The 17,099-nt window shown below is 34.4% G+C and overlaps 1 protein-coding gene across 19 annotated transcripts in view; it reads right to left on the minus strand.

The window, feature by feature from the left end:
* KIF21A (kinesin family member 21A) overlaps window positions 1-17,099 on the minus strand; it is a 147,598-nt gene that overhangs the window by 23,028 nt on the left and 107,471 nt on the right. For 12 of the 19 annotated variants that reach the window (XR_011439734.1, XM_023643366.2, XM_070270104.1 and 9 more), the window contains 12 exons: window positions 16,491-16,598; window positions 13,319-13,387; window positions 13,010-13,224; window positions 12,707-12,860; window positions 11,997-12,191; window positions 11,462-11,563; window positions 10,551-10,716; window positions 10,040-10,060; window positions 5,786-5,846; window positions 5,351-5,405; window positions 2,794-3,008; window positions 100-207 (listed from right to left, as the gene is read on the minus strand). Coding sequence is in view for 18 of the 19 variants with exons in the window: in XM_023643366.2 (XP_023499134.2) it covers window positions 100-207; window positions 2,794-3,008; window positions 5,351-5,405; window positions 5,786-5,846; window positions 10,040-10,060; window positions 10,551-10,716; window positions 11,462-11,563; window positions 11,997-12,191; window positions 12,707-12,860; window positions 13,010-13,224; window positions 13,319-13,387; window positions 16,491-16,598 (1,469 nt within the window). In the remaining variant the exon portion in view is untranslated. The remainder of the gene's footprint in view (window positions 1-99; window positions 208-2,793; window positions 3,009-5,350; window positions 5,406-5,785; window positions 5,847-10,039; window positions 10,061-10,550; window positions 10,717-11,461; window positions 11,564-11,996; window positions 12,192-12,706; window positions 12,861-13,009; window positions 13,225-13,318; window positions 13,388-16,490; window positions 16,599-17,099) is intronic. The other 7 variants (XM_070270108.1, XM_023643359.2, XM_023643367.2 and 4 more) reach the window with 1 other exon arrangement.

The following is a 17,099-nucleotide window of genomic DNA, read 5'->3' on the forward strand; positions in this document are numbered from 1 at the left end:
CAGCATAAATCTGGAGAATAATTTCATTACTGTCCTTTAGCATCTGAGGGCAGCAGACACTGGACACAATCTGGTAGATAAAAAGCATGAGTAACTTACTGTTTTTGTTCCTTGGCTTTTGATTTTTCTGCTTTCTCATATGCCTTTCTCCTGGTTATAGGGGAAGGTTCTGGTAGTTTTTTTTCTGATAGAGATGATTGTCTGGAACTAAAATAGAAAAAGACTCTATCATCATCTAATTTTAAATATATACATATAATTTTGTTTGGCAGATATTCAGCCTAAAATTTTTCATAGATTAATAACTGGAACTTGAAAAAGATCACTTGGGAACAAAAAGTAAAACTAAGGATAGGAAAATATTACATGAGTTATTTTCAGTTAATGGAAGCTTGACAACTATGTATCTAATTTTTAAACTGGCGATCATCAAATATATGCAAATCAATTATCTTTGAACATAAAATCAATGCTATACTGCCAAATAGCTAACATAAATATTTTACTTTAAATGTAAGTGTTTAAGTTTGATTAGAATTGCTTCACTTGAAGAAAAATTGTCTTTATAATTTTTCAAGAACAAAAATATTAGAATATCATAATGTGAGAAACAATGAGATTTAATGAATTATATTAGACATAGTCACAAAACAGTACTCTAGGTAATCACAAAAAAAAAACCTATGCAATTATTTTACTTAACTAATATTTAGCTATATACATTTTTGTAATAAAAATATTCTTATTATAAATTTTAAATGTTGCATAGTGGCTATGTAATTAACATTTAAGACTATGATTTCTGTGTACAGTGGTATAATGAATTTTAATTGAAAAAATGAATTTTTACTATCCTTGACTAGTTATATTAAAAAGAATAAGGTGGGGGGCCGGCGCCATGGTATAGTGGTTAAGTTCAGTGCCAGGGTTCGTGGGTTTGAACCTATGCCACTCATCAGTCAGGCTGAGTTGGCAACCCACATACAAAAAATAGAGGAAGATTGGCACAGATGCTATCTCTGGGCTAATCTTCCCGAAGCAAAAAAAGAGGAAGATTGGCAACAGATGTTAGCTCAGGGTGAGTCTTCCTCACAAAAAAAAACCACTTAGGAATTAGAAAGCAAGATCCCCAGAATGAACTTAACACGATTCCTATTTAACAGTGAAAACTAAATATAATTAAACTTTGTGTGTCTAATTTTTCTAGTCAGAGGAAATTTCATTTTAGAAATTCCGCATCATTTGAATCATAAGGGCCACCTGAGTGAATTGTTTTACTGCATGCAATAAAAGTCATGCAGTAACAGCTTATAAGAGTTACTGTACCAAGCACATGGCCAACACTTTAACTTGTACAGAATTACACAAGTATCTAAATTTATGAAAACTTGAAAATAAATCATGCATAGAGACAGAGTCCAAAAGATATTTTCTACAACCTGTTATAAAGGATACATTTTAAAAACTAAAAAAAGGCAAAAAGAAGGTATTACCTGAATCTGGATTCCAGGCCATAGATTTAGTCTTGAAGTTCCAAAAGCCTCTATCCATCTGACAGACTAAATGCTGAACACATGCGGGTTCCTAAAATCTGTTCTCAGTTCTCTATCACTACCTTCACCCAAAGCATTTCCTCTACTGTCATCTTATCAAAAAAGCACTGAAGCCATAAGGTATACTGGTTAGCAACCTCTCACAGCAAATCCAATAGTTAATTACACAGGCCACCTCAAGCACATGCAAGAAAGTTCTGTCATCATCAAAACTAATTTTGGAACTAAAAGTAGCAGTTGGGCTTACTGAATGCAAGACAATGGAAATGTCTTCCTAAAATGAAGAAAATTATGGGGAATAGAGATACTCAAGGTGAGAAGTCTGTCATATTTTACTATTTGCAGAGTCTTATAGAGCATGCTGCTTTTTTGTCAATATTTCTCAATGCAGTGATATATTCATCCCATAAATCATTTGCAAGATTGTATGTGAGGGTTAGTTTGAAAAATGTCATTAAAAATCTTTACCAATGAATGATCTAATTTTAATATAACTATTAAAACACACATACACACACAAAGTACACAAACACACACACACACTGGCCTGTGTAGGGAAATCTTTCTTTGTTTTCAAGATAATAATGGAAAAATTTTAAATAACATTTGTTTTGAATAGAATGCTTTTTGTTCGGATTTTCATAGATGCAAGAGAGAAATATTCCCTCCGTCAAATCCTTAATAATACCAATAAAAATACTTTGGGCATACACTCATCCCAGACATGCAATGTGCTTCAAGGCAAAGAATTAGGAAAGCTCAAAATGTATTAAGTTTGTCATGGATATATCTTTTTTCTTTAAAAGGGTCACCAAACGCATATTATCCTGACCAGGCTCTTAGAACTGGGACATACAAATTTTAGAGCAAATTTAAGAGTCTTTTAAGCTTCTGCTTTATATAACGGTTTTATAGGTATAACTTTAACCTAATTTAGGTGTTTCTAAATAAATTTTGTCTGTAATTCATAACTCAGCCTTTATAAAAATTATAACCCTTAAGAAAGACCCTAAAACTGAGAAACAAGACAATTCAATTCAACAAAGAACATCTCCTCTTAAATGATTTCAAATGTCCAAAACATTAGGTGAGACAATACCTAACAGAAATTACTTTGAAAACCAGAGATCTTATTTACATAAAGTTTTATAAATAGTAGTAAGAAATTAGCAACATGCATATTAAACAAAAAAAAGAAAAGCCATAAGAAAGGAAGTTAGTGTAGCTGGGCCAGACTTACATGCTGCCTATCTTAGAAGGAAAGCCAGATGGGGGAGGGAGCTCTTTTTCCCTAGCAGAAGTACCACTTGTCTCTGTATTCATTCCAATCTCTTGCCCTTCTGCAACAGGTGTAAGAGGGCCAGGCAAGGAGGCATCTCCTGTACTAGTGTCTGAAGCTAGTTCACTGCTATCTGCATACAGCAATTCCATTTGAGTGGTGGTTCTCCTTCGGGCCTAGTCAGAGAATGGAAGGAAAAGCAATCAGGAGCAAACTTTCGCAGAGAAGATGATTAGGGAATAGAGATTTAATATTAGTGTGAAACAGGTAAAAACATTTAGCGTGTCTTTTCCTAGCAAGTGTGTCAAACATAGCATGTAAGAAAGTGACAGGCCAGAGCTATAGCCAGATAAGACCTTTAGAGTCCATAATAACAGCTGACATTTGGATTGAACTTACTATATGCTAGGCATTGCTGTAAACACTTTATTATATTAGCATGTACTATCATTAATCCAAATTCACAAATGAGGAAACTGAGGCACAGAGAAGCTAAATAATTTGCCCAAAGTCACACAGCTAGTAAGTGGCGCAGCCAGATTCAAAACCAGGCAATTTGCCTCCAATATGACTGTGCTATCCTGCCAGCTCCTTCAACATATAATTTTTTTAAAAAAAGAAAGAAAGAAGAAAGAAATTAAACCAAAAGACAATTGCAGGGAAGCTCAGCTAAATTCTGATTTTCCCATGCTTCGATGCTTTATTTAATATCAAGCTTAATTTCATTTTAAATTTTATAGTAACATCAATTTTTACATCTGTATCTCAGATTTGCGATCCTGCTTCCCTGTTGCCTTAACTGTGTGTTTAATCTGTCTGCTGGATAATTCAGCAGCAGCCTGCACCTGCTTTTGGCAGGATGGCGAGGAAGGTGAAGCTGATTCTCCTAGAATCTAAACTCATTAGACATTCCCTTCCTAACCCTTGAACACCAAGTGACTACCCTGTCGTTGCAGACTTGTTACCATCACTAAGGTATTAACAAATAATCAAGGTGTTTACCTGAATATAAGCCACTGAAGGGCAGGCACCCTGTTTTATTCAATTTTATATCCCTCACACTTAACACAACGCTGGTACACACCTATTTAAAATATATAGTCAACTTCATCTTTTCAGTGAGGAAAAAGAAATGATGTGAGATCCTTTTAGGCATCTTTGCAGTTCAAAAGGAGTAGGTAGCACTTTTGGAAAGGGAAAGCATTGTAGCCTGTTTTCCAGACTCTCAATTGTCTCCACTGCCAATGGCCCATGGCAGAGAGGAATCGTTTCCTTGGGAATTCCCATCCACAGTGGTTCTTTCAGGAAATGACCTTTAGGCCACCCCTTTTCATCTCTCTCTGGTGTCTAACAAGGGCATGAATAACAGGCTTTCACAGGCCTGAAAGATGAAAGTTACCTTAAGAGATTCTCTCTTCCACTTAAGACTGGATCCAAACTATACTAGAATGTTTTCTTTGAATTTTGGTAACTTCTTCTTGGTCACTTAGAATAATAAAACAGAAACCACATGTTGCCAAGCCAGTAGCCCAAGGACCATATGTAGAGCCTGGAGATGTTTTTTGACTGGCTTGCCCAGTATTTTAAAGATCAGAAATTCCATATAAAAATTGACATTTAAAGCTTCTCTTGAAAAACTAGGGGATGTGGTAGGCTTAGGCCCATACTCCATCAAGGAAAAACTGAGCAAGAGGTGAGTAGAGGCTATTTGCTTTAGATGGGGTATGTTCTTTTCGTGTAATCATATGACCTCTACTCATTATATTACACCCAGTCGAATTACCTATTTACATCACTTGACTAACCACTGTTGGCCTTAAATCCATCCTGGCCATTTGCACAGTATTATTATTTCAAGTTCTGATTCTATCCATTCCTTCAACAAATATTTACTAAGCACTGCAAGAATTCTTTGTTTTCAAACATCTTAAGATGGTTAGTTAATTCATCTAGTATAAAATGCTATCAACACGCAGTCTGATATGTACCATGTGTATTTTACACATTTACAGCATATATCATTTACATTTTTTTAAAAATTCTACAAATACACATTATAGCCTCATTAATTTTTAATACATGATGATTAAAAGTTGGCATATAATTCAAACCACCTGAGGAAACTAGTTAAAAAAATAAATAAGAAACACATAAGAACATACTAGAATGTTAAAACTTCAAATATTTCTGTCAAGCTGAATGACTTATATTGTATGCCACAATAGGGTCTACCATTTAGTCAACAACAGCTTTTAAGAATTGGGCTCCATAATCATATTTTATCTAGTGGTAAAAATACAAGAATACAGTAAAGTTCCATGAAGGAGAAATTTTTCAATATAAATTTTTTTCAAGGGGGAATATGATAAAGAACTAGATTTCTTACAAATGGACACTTTGGTAAAAGCATTGCCTGCTCGCTAACCTGTTAAGAGTCAAGCCTGAGACCTATGTGTTTAAGAGTGATAACAAAAAACAGTGGAAAGAATGTTTACCTGGTATTTTCAATTCTCCTTACCTTGCTTTTAGGTTTCACTTCACCACAAAGCTTCATAAGGTCTGAAGACAGTGTGCTATATGCAAATAAATAATTAATCACAAGATTAAAAAGGACCTTATTATAGAAAACGGTACATCCTCTAAGTTTACAACTTTGGAAAAAAAATGTATATGCCTCTGGAAAATACAGAAAGACTACTTAAAATCGCAATGAAGTAATTAAAAAATAATTCATTTTCCTTCTTTAAATATCCCAATATTTTTGTTTTAAAATTTGTGATGGTTAAGCATGACTTAGTTTGGTTTCCATATTACTGTTTCTAGGGCCAATCACTTAGCCAAAAAATTCAAAATTATTTCTGTTTTATGGTAATTGTTTGATGCAACAAGATACAAGTATTAAAGATATTATAGAAACAAGTCAAATCTATTAAATTTTTAAAGCCTGTCTTACCTTCCTTCTGATCCTGGGCTGTGCAAAGGTGCATCTTCATCAGTACTATCCTCTACGCTTTCTAAAAAAAGGTCCAAATGTAAGTATTATCCACATGTCACAATTTGAATGATGACAGCAATCCCTATGCTACAATAAACACCAGCCCAAAGTCTCAATACGGGCACTTTGGTTTCAGTAACTGAATCGAAATAGAAATGTAGAAAAATATTTCTAAGAAACTCTTTTGATTATATGTCCTAGGATGAGAACAAACATGTTTAGAACAGGAAAACCACAAATTTGAATGATAGAATAGCATTCAAAGGATAGAAATGAGATCTTGTATTTATCAGAGTATGTATAATTATATATATTTTTTCAGAGTATGTATTTATCCCATGCCATTGAAACATATGAAAACCCAGAGTAAATAAAACACAAGATTAAAATAAATGCTGCCTGGGCTCCCTTTAATGTACTCAGTCAACTGTGAAAACTATGTAAGTGTAAACATACTTGTTATACTCTATCAGTATATCAACTTAAATATTTTCCTCTATTTTCATTTTTGTTTTCAAGTAGAGAGAGAATGTGTGTGTGAAGGAATTCAGAAATCACACATCCGCATGCAGCTCATTCACGTGTACATAAAAGATGAAAACAATAGGTTTGCATGCAACGGTTTTGTAAATGAATACAAATAAACCACTGCTATTTCAGAACGACTGTAACAAACTAGAAAAAAGAGGCGAAAAAGCAAACATATAAAACTAGTAGGAAGTCAGTAAACAAAACAGCCACTGAAAGTAAACTATTTAAAATGTCAGTGAGTCCCTAGCATAGATGCAGGTTTTTAAAACGTACACATTTTATTATCAAATCATTCCACAAAACTAAGACAATATTATACGTAACAGATATTAATGGAAAATATATATGATTCATCCCTTTTAACTGCCAATTTTATATCATCCAGGTGGATTGTGCACATGAGTCAACTAATACCTTTCTCTGATGCTCCCTTTCTTCCAGTTTAGCAGACACTTTTATAGAAATTCAGTAATACTTGATACTTGATAATATTATCTAAAATGGAACCCATCTAGGACCCATACAAAGAAAATTTACTTTCAGAAGTGAAGATGACCGTGGTCTTGAAGGCAACATGTATCTCAAGGGCCACCATTAGATGGAGGCTCAAGGACTTGCTTCACAGACAGGATAATTAAATGCTGAGATGACTGAATTAGTTGATAAGATAGAAAATTAGGTTACAAAGAAATGACAGACCTAGCCTTTATTTTCCCAAGTATAAAAGCGAGCTAAGATTGGCTAGTATTTTTCTTGTAGGAAGTGATGAAACCAGTTAGTATGTTAAATATCATGTGAGTGCTTAGTAAAGACTGCTTAGCTCCTGCTTATGCATGTATGTATGCCTTATCTACAGATAATTATGGTTTGATACAACCAACCTGATCAGAGGATGGAGGCCCCCACCCAGACAGCCACCAAATCAGACCCTTCTCAGGACTGAGCTGAGTCAGAGCACTATGGTCATGTGGGCGGCAGGACACGCCATCAATCTCACTGTTGCACTCTCAACTAGGAGAACGTAAATCCAGCCCAACGCCAGCCTCTTCTCTCATCACCGCAGAATTAAAGCTAAAGGCAGAGATGTCAGAGTGTCCCCAGTCACCAGGTAACTAAGGAGAGGAGTTCACTGTACTTAGAATGTTTGTGCAAACAATATGGCGTATGTTGAACTCTTGCTTTCCTTCTGGGAGTCTGGACTGCTGGTATGTACTAGACAGAGGGTACCTATGTGACCACTCTCCAGTAAAAACCTCAGGTGCTGAGTGTCTAGTGGACTTCCCTGGGCATTGTACACATATTGCTGCATTTTCATTTCAGGGGGGATAGTATATTCTGTGTGATCTCTCAAGGGAGGGAAAGGACACAAGGAAGCCTGGACATGGATTCCTTCAGACTCCATCTGTGTCTTTTCCCCTTATGATCCAGCCATGTATCCTTCATAGATTGCACTCATGAATCTTTGCTGTGAATAAAACTACATGCTGAGCCCCATGAGTCTTCTAGCAAATCTCCACAGATAGGAATGATCTTAGGGACTCTAACATAGGTAGGGAAAAATAAAGATGTTCTTCAAAGGCAACAAAAGTACAAGCCTATTAGAATGGGGTACTAGCCCTGGTTCACTTTCTAGCCTTATGTTCCATCACTCTAGCCACGTACTTGTTGCTCCAGGGCATCAACCTGCTTGATGGTCTCATGCACACAATACTGTAGCTAAATCTCCATGCTTTAGCTTGGTCATTGCCTAGAATGACTCTTCTCTGGCCACCTTCCCCGTTTTCTTTTGCCTGGCTAACTCCTTTTCTTCCTTTATGTTTCAGCTCAAATGCCACCTCCTCCAAAAAGCCTTCATCAACTCCCATTCTTGTTAGGTGGCCCCACTCTGTGCTCCCATAACTCCCCGTATATATCTCAATCACTGCCCTCACTGCAACGTACCATAATCTGTTCATGGTCTGTCACCCTCAGCAAGGCATCAAGTCCATGAGGGCAAGATTTAGTGTCTTACTCCTCTTTGAATCCCAGCACAGACCGATGCTTGAGCTAAAATTGGAGCCAAATAAATGTTTTTTAAAGCAACGTATATATGACTGTCTAGCTTCTGTGGATTTAACCTCCATGTTTTTCTCCTCTACGTTTTCTTCCAAACACCTCTGGGCTAGATTATCACCCTAATCCCTAGGGGAAATTTCTGTCGTGAGACACAGGTTACATCAGCTGAATGGGCTTCCACTCCAGTTCTGACCTTTCTTTAAGCTACAGATCATCAAAACTTGATTGAAAGTTGTGAAAAGTAACACTGCTCATCAAATTAGCAGTGTAATATTTTCTGCACAAAAAGACATCCACGAGAGCATTGCATTTTCTTCCAAGTTAAAGAGATGGACTTAAATAAGAATTTACTTATTACTACAAGATGGGCCACTAAGATGAAGAACTAAGAGAAAGAGGAGGAGAAAGAGAAGAACAAGAAGAAAAGGAGGAGGAGGAAGAAGAGAAGTGCTTGATAACATATGGAATGGGAAAACTTCTGGTTATAATCCAGGAACTTGGGCAGCCTAACATGGTTCTTCAATATACTAATCCTACTTTTTCTACCTGTCCTTGTTACAGCTTGAGCAGCTTAAAAGTAGTAACTGTTCCATATCAATATTATGCAGTTGATCTCAAGGAAATACTATTTTGAGATTAACACATAGTGTAAACAACTAAAAGATCAAACACCTCGTGTATTTTATTTGTGTAACATCTTAGCATTTAAAGTAAATTCATATTCATAGATTATGTTTATTCTAATGACATAGAGAGGTCATTACATCTAATCTTTCAGTTACGTTCCCCTTTCTTTAAGTACGAGCATTTAAAAACTTTTGACAGCTATGTGATTAGAAAAAAAAAGTTAAGATCAGATTTTGAAATAATTTTAATTAAATAAAAACTGCTCCAAAATAATCATTCAGGAAAATTGCAGTTAATATAATTGCCCTGATAGCCCTGGTCCTTCATGTGTATAATTATTCAGAGGAGCAAAGATATTACACGTGAGTGGGTATAGTTCATGTGAATGTTGTAGTGGCAAGAAAAAAGGTTGAAAATCTCTATACTCAATGATCTTTAAATCTCCTTCTAACTTGAAAATATTATGCTACAATTTTAAATATTGTTTTAATTTGTTCATATAAAATCCTTTGGATAGTTTTATTCAATTTATAATATTAAAAATATGTGCCCAATTTTACAAAAATTAAGAGTAACCGAGAATCTAGCAAATAGATACCAAAGACAAATATATACCAAAGAAAGTTATTTCTGAGGTTAAAAAAAGAGATGCAAGTTAACAGATATATTTAAAAATTAAAAAGGAATACATATACTCCATTTTTTTCCTACAAGAAAGAGAAGAAGGGCTTATGAAACTGGAGCCACAACTGGAGCTCAAATAATAAAAGAAACTAAAGCATACTTCTTTAAATATCTAAGAATTTTTAAATCAGGAATGCATAAGAAAGACAAAAGACTTAGTATGTTTGTGGTCATGGATACATTTCAAAAAAGATCATGCAAAAACCAGTTGACTGCCAATAAAAACTTTAAAAATAAGATGTACCACAATTAGTGTACACAAACAATTAGTAATTCATGCAGCTGTAGGGTACACAGAAAGCTAAACATACTTACCTAATGGTATGCTATCTAGATCTGTGTAAATAACAGCAAAAAGGAAACAAAAAGCAATACTCCAATCAAAACAGAGCCAATGTTAAGAACTCCCACATAAAACAAGATTATGTACCATTTATAAGATATGCAGAATAGATGCCATAGCAAACACTTATAAATTTGTTTTTTAAGGCAGTTAGATACGCAGAGTAAAGGAATGAAACTTGGTTAATATTTTAAATAATTTAAATAATCAATTCAGAAACTTGGTTGATCATCTTTATCCATAAAAACTAATTGCTCAATAAGGTTAAGTAAGCCTTTTTAAGTTGGTAATTATTTCTTGGAATGACAATAATTACATCCCCCAGAATTTACACATGCAAATTAAAGAAGGAATAATATGAAAAGCATAAGTAAATATATAGCATCTATTCAGTCAAGCTGTAGGGGAAAGAGGTAATAGCATAGCATACTCAAAGAGCAAAGGCACATGCAAGTCACTTAACTACAATTTTGTCCAAATTACCTTGTAAAGCATGGCCTAGTAAAGCATCCAGCTCAGGATTTAGTTCTGCTTTCTCTTTCAACATGTGGAATAAGAGCTGGTTTTGTGTAGCACTGGTTATTTCAGTTTGTTTAAGCCGACCTTCAAGTACTTTAATTTGAGCCTCTTTCTGGGCAGCCTGAAGACCCTGTAACACCAAAAAAAAAAAAAAATATCTTAGGTCCTACAAAACAGAATCTACCAGAAATATGTATCAAATAGCAAATGCATATGATATATGGACTTTGACATGAGATAGATCTTGATTCATCCCAGCTTCTCTACTCACTAGCTTGGTGACCTTGAGTAGGTTACCTTACCTTCCTGATTCTGTTTCCTCATATGCAAAATGATGGGAATAATACCTACTTCTTAGCACATTGTGAACATTAAATGGGAGAACACAACATCAAGGGTCTAGCACAGCCCCAACATGGGAAAAATGTGAGTCAGAAACCATTATCACCTCCAACATTTAGGCAGAAGTTTCTTACAGGTGACAGGTTAGTGCATTTATGGTCAAAGAGGAAGAGAGCGCAACTATATTTTTCACTTTCTAACTTTTGTTTTTGAACTATAAAGAATTAGTATTAAACCAAAGTTATAATACCAAATTTGTTTGTACCCTGAGAGATTTTCTTTTCCTTTGTTAAAGCAAAAGAGGAATTATTTCTTCTTTAAGTTTTTTATCTCTTCTAATTCGCAAGCTAATGGAATTGATCTCAATACTGCTGACTTTTCTTAACTCTAAAGAAAGGTAAAAGGAATATTTTCCAATTAAAAAGAAATCTTCTTCCTTATTGCAAAGGAAAAGGTCACCAGAGAAATATAAATGCAACTACAATGAATTAGTCAAAACCTAAGTTTTCAATAATAGTGTAGTTACATCTCACCTTATTGATGCCCATTGACAGGAAGTGATCTAGCAGGTATCGGGCTTCCGTAAGTGTGCAAGCATTGATGACTGCAGTGACATCCAATGTTTCTCCTTCTTCCTACATCAAACCAGCATATGATGTAACATTACTTTACTCCGAATGTATTTAAACAGAAGGCAAAAGCCTCTTATTTCATGTATTTACTTGATAGTATTGGGTTAGTTAACAAGACTGTTAGTTAACAGAAAAGTGTAAAATATGGCCCCTACCCCAAGAAACATACGGTCTAGTTGAAAAGATAAGATACACTTGAGCACTTAAGAATTCAAGACAGATTAATAAATGACATATTTCTTTTACAAACAATAAATAATATAACAAAATCAGCAGAGAAATCTGGAGAGCAGGCAGGGAATGGTATACAACCTAAGAATCAGAATAAACCAATAAACAGAAAATTCCTTCACATAGATTCAAAGTGTTTTTAATAATTAAAAAAATACAAAAATACTTTTCATTAAGCGATTAAACATTTTTTTAAATTACAAACCTTTGCTTCTTCCATCTGCATGATGTTGGCTTGACAATCAGAAATACTGTCATTGATGTAATCTATATTAGCAGTTAGTGACTCCATCTCTTCATTGATGTTAACCACATTTTTATCTCCCTCTCCACTCTCCTTGACTATCTTTTCTCTTCTTTTTGAAAGTTTCTCTCGTCTTTTTGTGAGTTCTTCTCGTTGCTATTGAGAAAACAGGTTGGATTTTACGAAATGATATTCATCTAGGACCTTGAGAACATTATGCTAAGTGAAATGTCAGTCACAGAAGGACAAATACCGCAGGATCCCACTTCTATGAGGTATCCATATTGCCAAATTCATGGAAGCAGTACGTAGAATGGTGAATGTCAGGGGCTGGTGGGAGGAGGATATGGGGAGTTGCTGTTCAATGGGTATAAAGTCACAGTTCTGCAAGTTGAATAAGTTCTAGAGATCTGCTGTACAACACTGTGCTTACAGTTAACATTACTGTGCTGGACAAATAAATATATTAAGAGAGGACATCTCACGTTCTCTGTTCTTACTACAATTTTAAAAAGAATGATGTTCATCTATTCATTTACAACGCAACCAACACCCACCAAAAAAAATAATAAATAACTTGGTAAGTATTCAGTTTACCCAGGGAACAAATTTGGAAAAGCAAAATTAACAGTCAGCTAAGGGAGAACATATCTACTTCCTATTTCCCATACCTTTAGGAGTCTATTCATATCAGCCTCCATATTGGAAATAGTCATTTTCTGCATGATGATGTCTGTGACCCTGCGCTCAAGAAGCTGCCACTTCATGCGAGCTGTTTTGGAAGTAAACACTCGGCCAGTCAATCCTTTCCTCTGATATTTTTTTCTATAATCATATAAAAATAGACAAACATAATTACTTATGCATTTATCTGATTGTGCACTGCCAAATAACAAGATGTTTTCATTTAAGGCCAACATTCAGTAATAATGCCACAAAGATTACGTCAGGAGGAATAGAAGAGTCACACTGACCTGGTTCCATTTGTTGCGGGCGTTGGTAAGGCCTGGACTCTTGCCACAGGAACTCTCATTTTCTGCTGGACTCCTGCCCTTAACGCCTCTGTTTCCATGGCAGCTGCACTGGAACCTGTGTCCTGAACAGGAGTATCAGATGAGCTCAGCTTCCTGGTGACTTTCCCAGCCACTCTATCTGACATAGGCCTTACTTGCCGACGAAGAGCTGTAACCTGAAATAGCAACAGAGATGATTCATTCTCTTAGTCCATAGATACACATCACTTATCTCAAAGCCAGAATGTTTCCTCCAAATGGTCAACTTGCCTCTTCAGTTTTGCGACGAAGAACCACTTCTTGGTTTCTTTTTTGGGCTTCCAAAAGTCTAAGTTGATGCTATAAAATAATATTGAATAAGTTAAAGCAGTAAACTGAAAAATATAATAGTTCTTACTCCTACATTAACATATTTCCCCACCCCACCAGGAACTATAAGAGTTCTTAGCAGAATTTGAGCTAACAACAACTCTGCATCCATTATTCCTGATATAGAAATTTTATTCCAATAAACACAAATGCATACTGATATGACCATTTCTTTCTGAAAAATGAAGAGTTATCTCCGTGACACGTACTTTTATTTAACAAACACTCATATAGTGCTTACTATATGCAAGAACTTTTTTAAACGCTTTATGAATATTGTCTTGTTTCATTTTTGTTAGATATTTTGTTCTGCTGGCTGAGGCAGAAACAGGAAGAAACACAGCTTAGAATATTTTCAAGAGGCATTTTACAATATATACAGTAATTATAAACTTTTAAATATAGGGAGAACATATATTAATTGTATAAGCACTTTAAAATAACTTTGGAAATGTTCCTATGTTGGGTAAAGTAAATGGACAATAAAACGTCAGTATTGGCTACCAATTTGTTTGTACATACTCTATATGATAAAGACAATTAAATATGGACTACTTTAAGCCACTATATAGGGCTATAATTTAGAAAAGAATCTTGAACTGAAAAAGAACACAGATGCTAGTTCTGGTTCTGCCATTTATTCAACTCTTTGAACCAGGGCAAATCTTAGGGAATGGACTTGATCACAAACATCCCTTCTAGGACTCAAATTCTATGATATAACTAATTACCCTTCATGCTTTATATCTCAAATTCAAACAGATGATTCATGTCACGTTTATGCATATTCCTATCTCATCAGATGGGAATTCCTAAAGAAAAGGATTTTATCTTAAGGCTTCCCATATCTTCATTGCCTACAATGATTGACATGGAAGTAAAGTTAAAAAATCTTTTTTAAATGAGTGAACTACCAAAAATTAAAATCAACATATAGGTTGAAACTTGCTACTACATTAAATTTCTTCCTTTTAAAAAGTCAAATCTCAAGCTCATTCATATTTTTTGTGTACAAACATACTAAGTTCTCTGAGAGTTCAAAGATGAATATGACAAGATAAAATTTAGAAAGGAGGTCAATTACGAACACAAAGCAACAAATAAAAGGGAGGAGTCTAAATGTTAGCTTTGTATGTGATTAAGCAGCCTTACATCTTTCTAATAGAATATTATATCATATATAATCATATGTTGGGGGTAAGATTCAAAAGTTCCATCCCAGGAGTTAGTTGTTCAATATTGATCTCTCCACATCTCACATGAATTAGTAATAAAGAAATAAGTAGCACACATTGTAAGGAAATTATTCCTGTCATCTAAAACTTTTCATTAAAAACAAAATAAATAGCCAAAAGTGGAAATAACCCAAATGTCCTTCAATTCAGGAGTGGATAAACAAAATGAGCTCTACCCATACAGTCATAAAAACGAATGAACTACTAATACATGCTATAACACGGATGAACCTTGCCAATATCATGCTAAACGAAAGAAGCCAGACACAAAGCTATATATTGTATGATTCCATTTATATGAAATGTGCAGAACAGGAAAATCCATACAGACAGAAAGTAGATTAATGGCTGTCAGGGGCCAGGGACAGGGGAGAATGAGGAGTGATTGCTAAAGGACGTGGGGTTTCTTTCAGGAGCGATGAAAATGTTCTAGAATTAGATAGTGGCTATTGTTGCACAATTTTGTGAATATACTAAAAACCTGAACTGTACAGTGTAAAAGAGTAAATTTTATGGTATGTGAATTACCTCAATTTTTGGAAAATAGCAGTTAGAAAAAAAAAGAATAGGCAATATGTTACAATGTGCTTTTACTTGATTTCAGTAGGAACATATTGGTATAAATAAGATCAAAAATGCCCAGGAATTGAAAGTGACAAAATACACGAATTATTAAAATACTCTGATATGCTAGGAAAACAAATAAATATAGTCATAAATATGGGAGTCATCTGGCTAAAATATCTACTTTTTAAATATCATTACTCTCTCCTCTCTATCTCCTTAAATTTCCTCTTTACTTCCCAAAAGAGATTTCTAGTTTCTAAAATATCCTATATGCTCATGCTTTCTCCAGGGAGAATTCAGAAAAAATTGAGCAAGAAAAAAGGAACAAAGACTGAAACCTAATCAACAATGGGGAAAAGAAGGTGACGGCCTCTTATTTTAAGAAAAAAAAATCATAGATATAATTTTTCCTTTTAAAGAAATAATCATATTACCAAAAATTTGGAAAGAAAAAAAAAAATCAACTATGACCTATAACCCTAACATAACTATAGTTAGGATGCTAGTATGCATCCTTCAAATTTTTCCCTCATTGTAATTAAGTATGAATCTATAAAATGCTACTTCACACTTAATGTAAATTCACAGTCATTTTTCATTTTACTATGCAGTTTCCAAATCCTAATTTTTAATGGATGAATAATAACCTATTCAGTGGGATGGACCATTATTTATTTAACCATTACCCCTACCATCAACTATCTTAGTTGTGTGTACATTTTTCACTATTACAAATAACCCTAAAGTGATGATTTTAAAATACTGTAATTTTTCTTATTTTAGATTATTTTTTAGTCTGAGTTTATGGAAGTAGGATTCTTAAATCAAAGAATATGAAAAATTTTATAGCTCTTAGTAAAGCCTCTTCTACTGAAGCCTGGTTATTATTCCAGTAAAATTTATAAGAATCACCAATGATGAAACTGTCTTTGGAATCATTCTAAAATCACTATCTTGTATAATACTGCAACTAGTTCATTGGTCTCCCTAGAAATAACAATTTATTCTTTGCCATTTTCTTGTACGTCATCATGTAGGAAATAAGCCTCCAATAAAATTTATAATAATATTATAGTGTTTTTCATAAACTTTTTATTGAATTACTATAATCCACATACTATAATAAATGCCATATTATAAAATTAATGTTTATATTTATTGTCTTTAACCTGCATTTAATAATTAAAGTTATCAGAAAATTTTCTTCCATTTATTAAACAATCTTGTTCAATGACAATATTCTTACAAACTGAGAGTTCAAGTCCACTCACATCTCTTTTACGTTGATCCTTTTTCAGTTGAGCAATCTCTCTGTTTCTTCTAGACTCTGTCAATCTGGCTTTTTCTTGTTCTTCTTTCATTTGTTTCATTAGGCGAACCTAAAATATTAGGTAAATACACCTATTTTAATTACTCTATCACAATATTCATTAAATAAATCACATGTATGGGGAACTAAGTTCTTAGATTTCTGAATACTTAACAACGAAAATGTAGTGTTTTGCTACACTTTTTCTTTTTGGTGAGGAAGACTGGCCCTGAGCTAACATCTGTTGCCAGCCTGCCTCCTTTTGCTTGAGGAAGATTGTGACTGAACTAACAGCTGTGCCCATCTTCCTCTATTTTGTATGTGGGACACCACCACGGCATGGCTTGATGAGTGGTGTGTAGGTCCACATCCAGGATCCAAACCCACAAACCCTGGGCTGCTGAAGTGGAGCGTGAACTTAACTACTAGGCAATCGGGCCAGCCGATTACTGCACATTTTAAATGGTCAATTCTTATTTTTGTAGGATTAATACATTTCTATTTCTAATATATTTCTATGAAATTGCTTAGTACTTTATGCTTTTTATATTCAACGTTCAGTTGTTCTATA

This window comes from Equus caballus, chromosome 6, assembly GCF_041296265.1.
Source record: "Equus caballus isolate H_3958 breed thoroughbred chromosome 6, TB-T2T, whole genome shotgun sequence".
Lineage (NCBI taxonomy): Eukaryota > Metazoa > Chordata > Mammalia > Perissodactyla > Equidae > Equus > Equus caballus.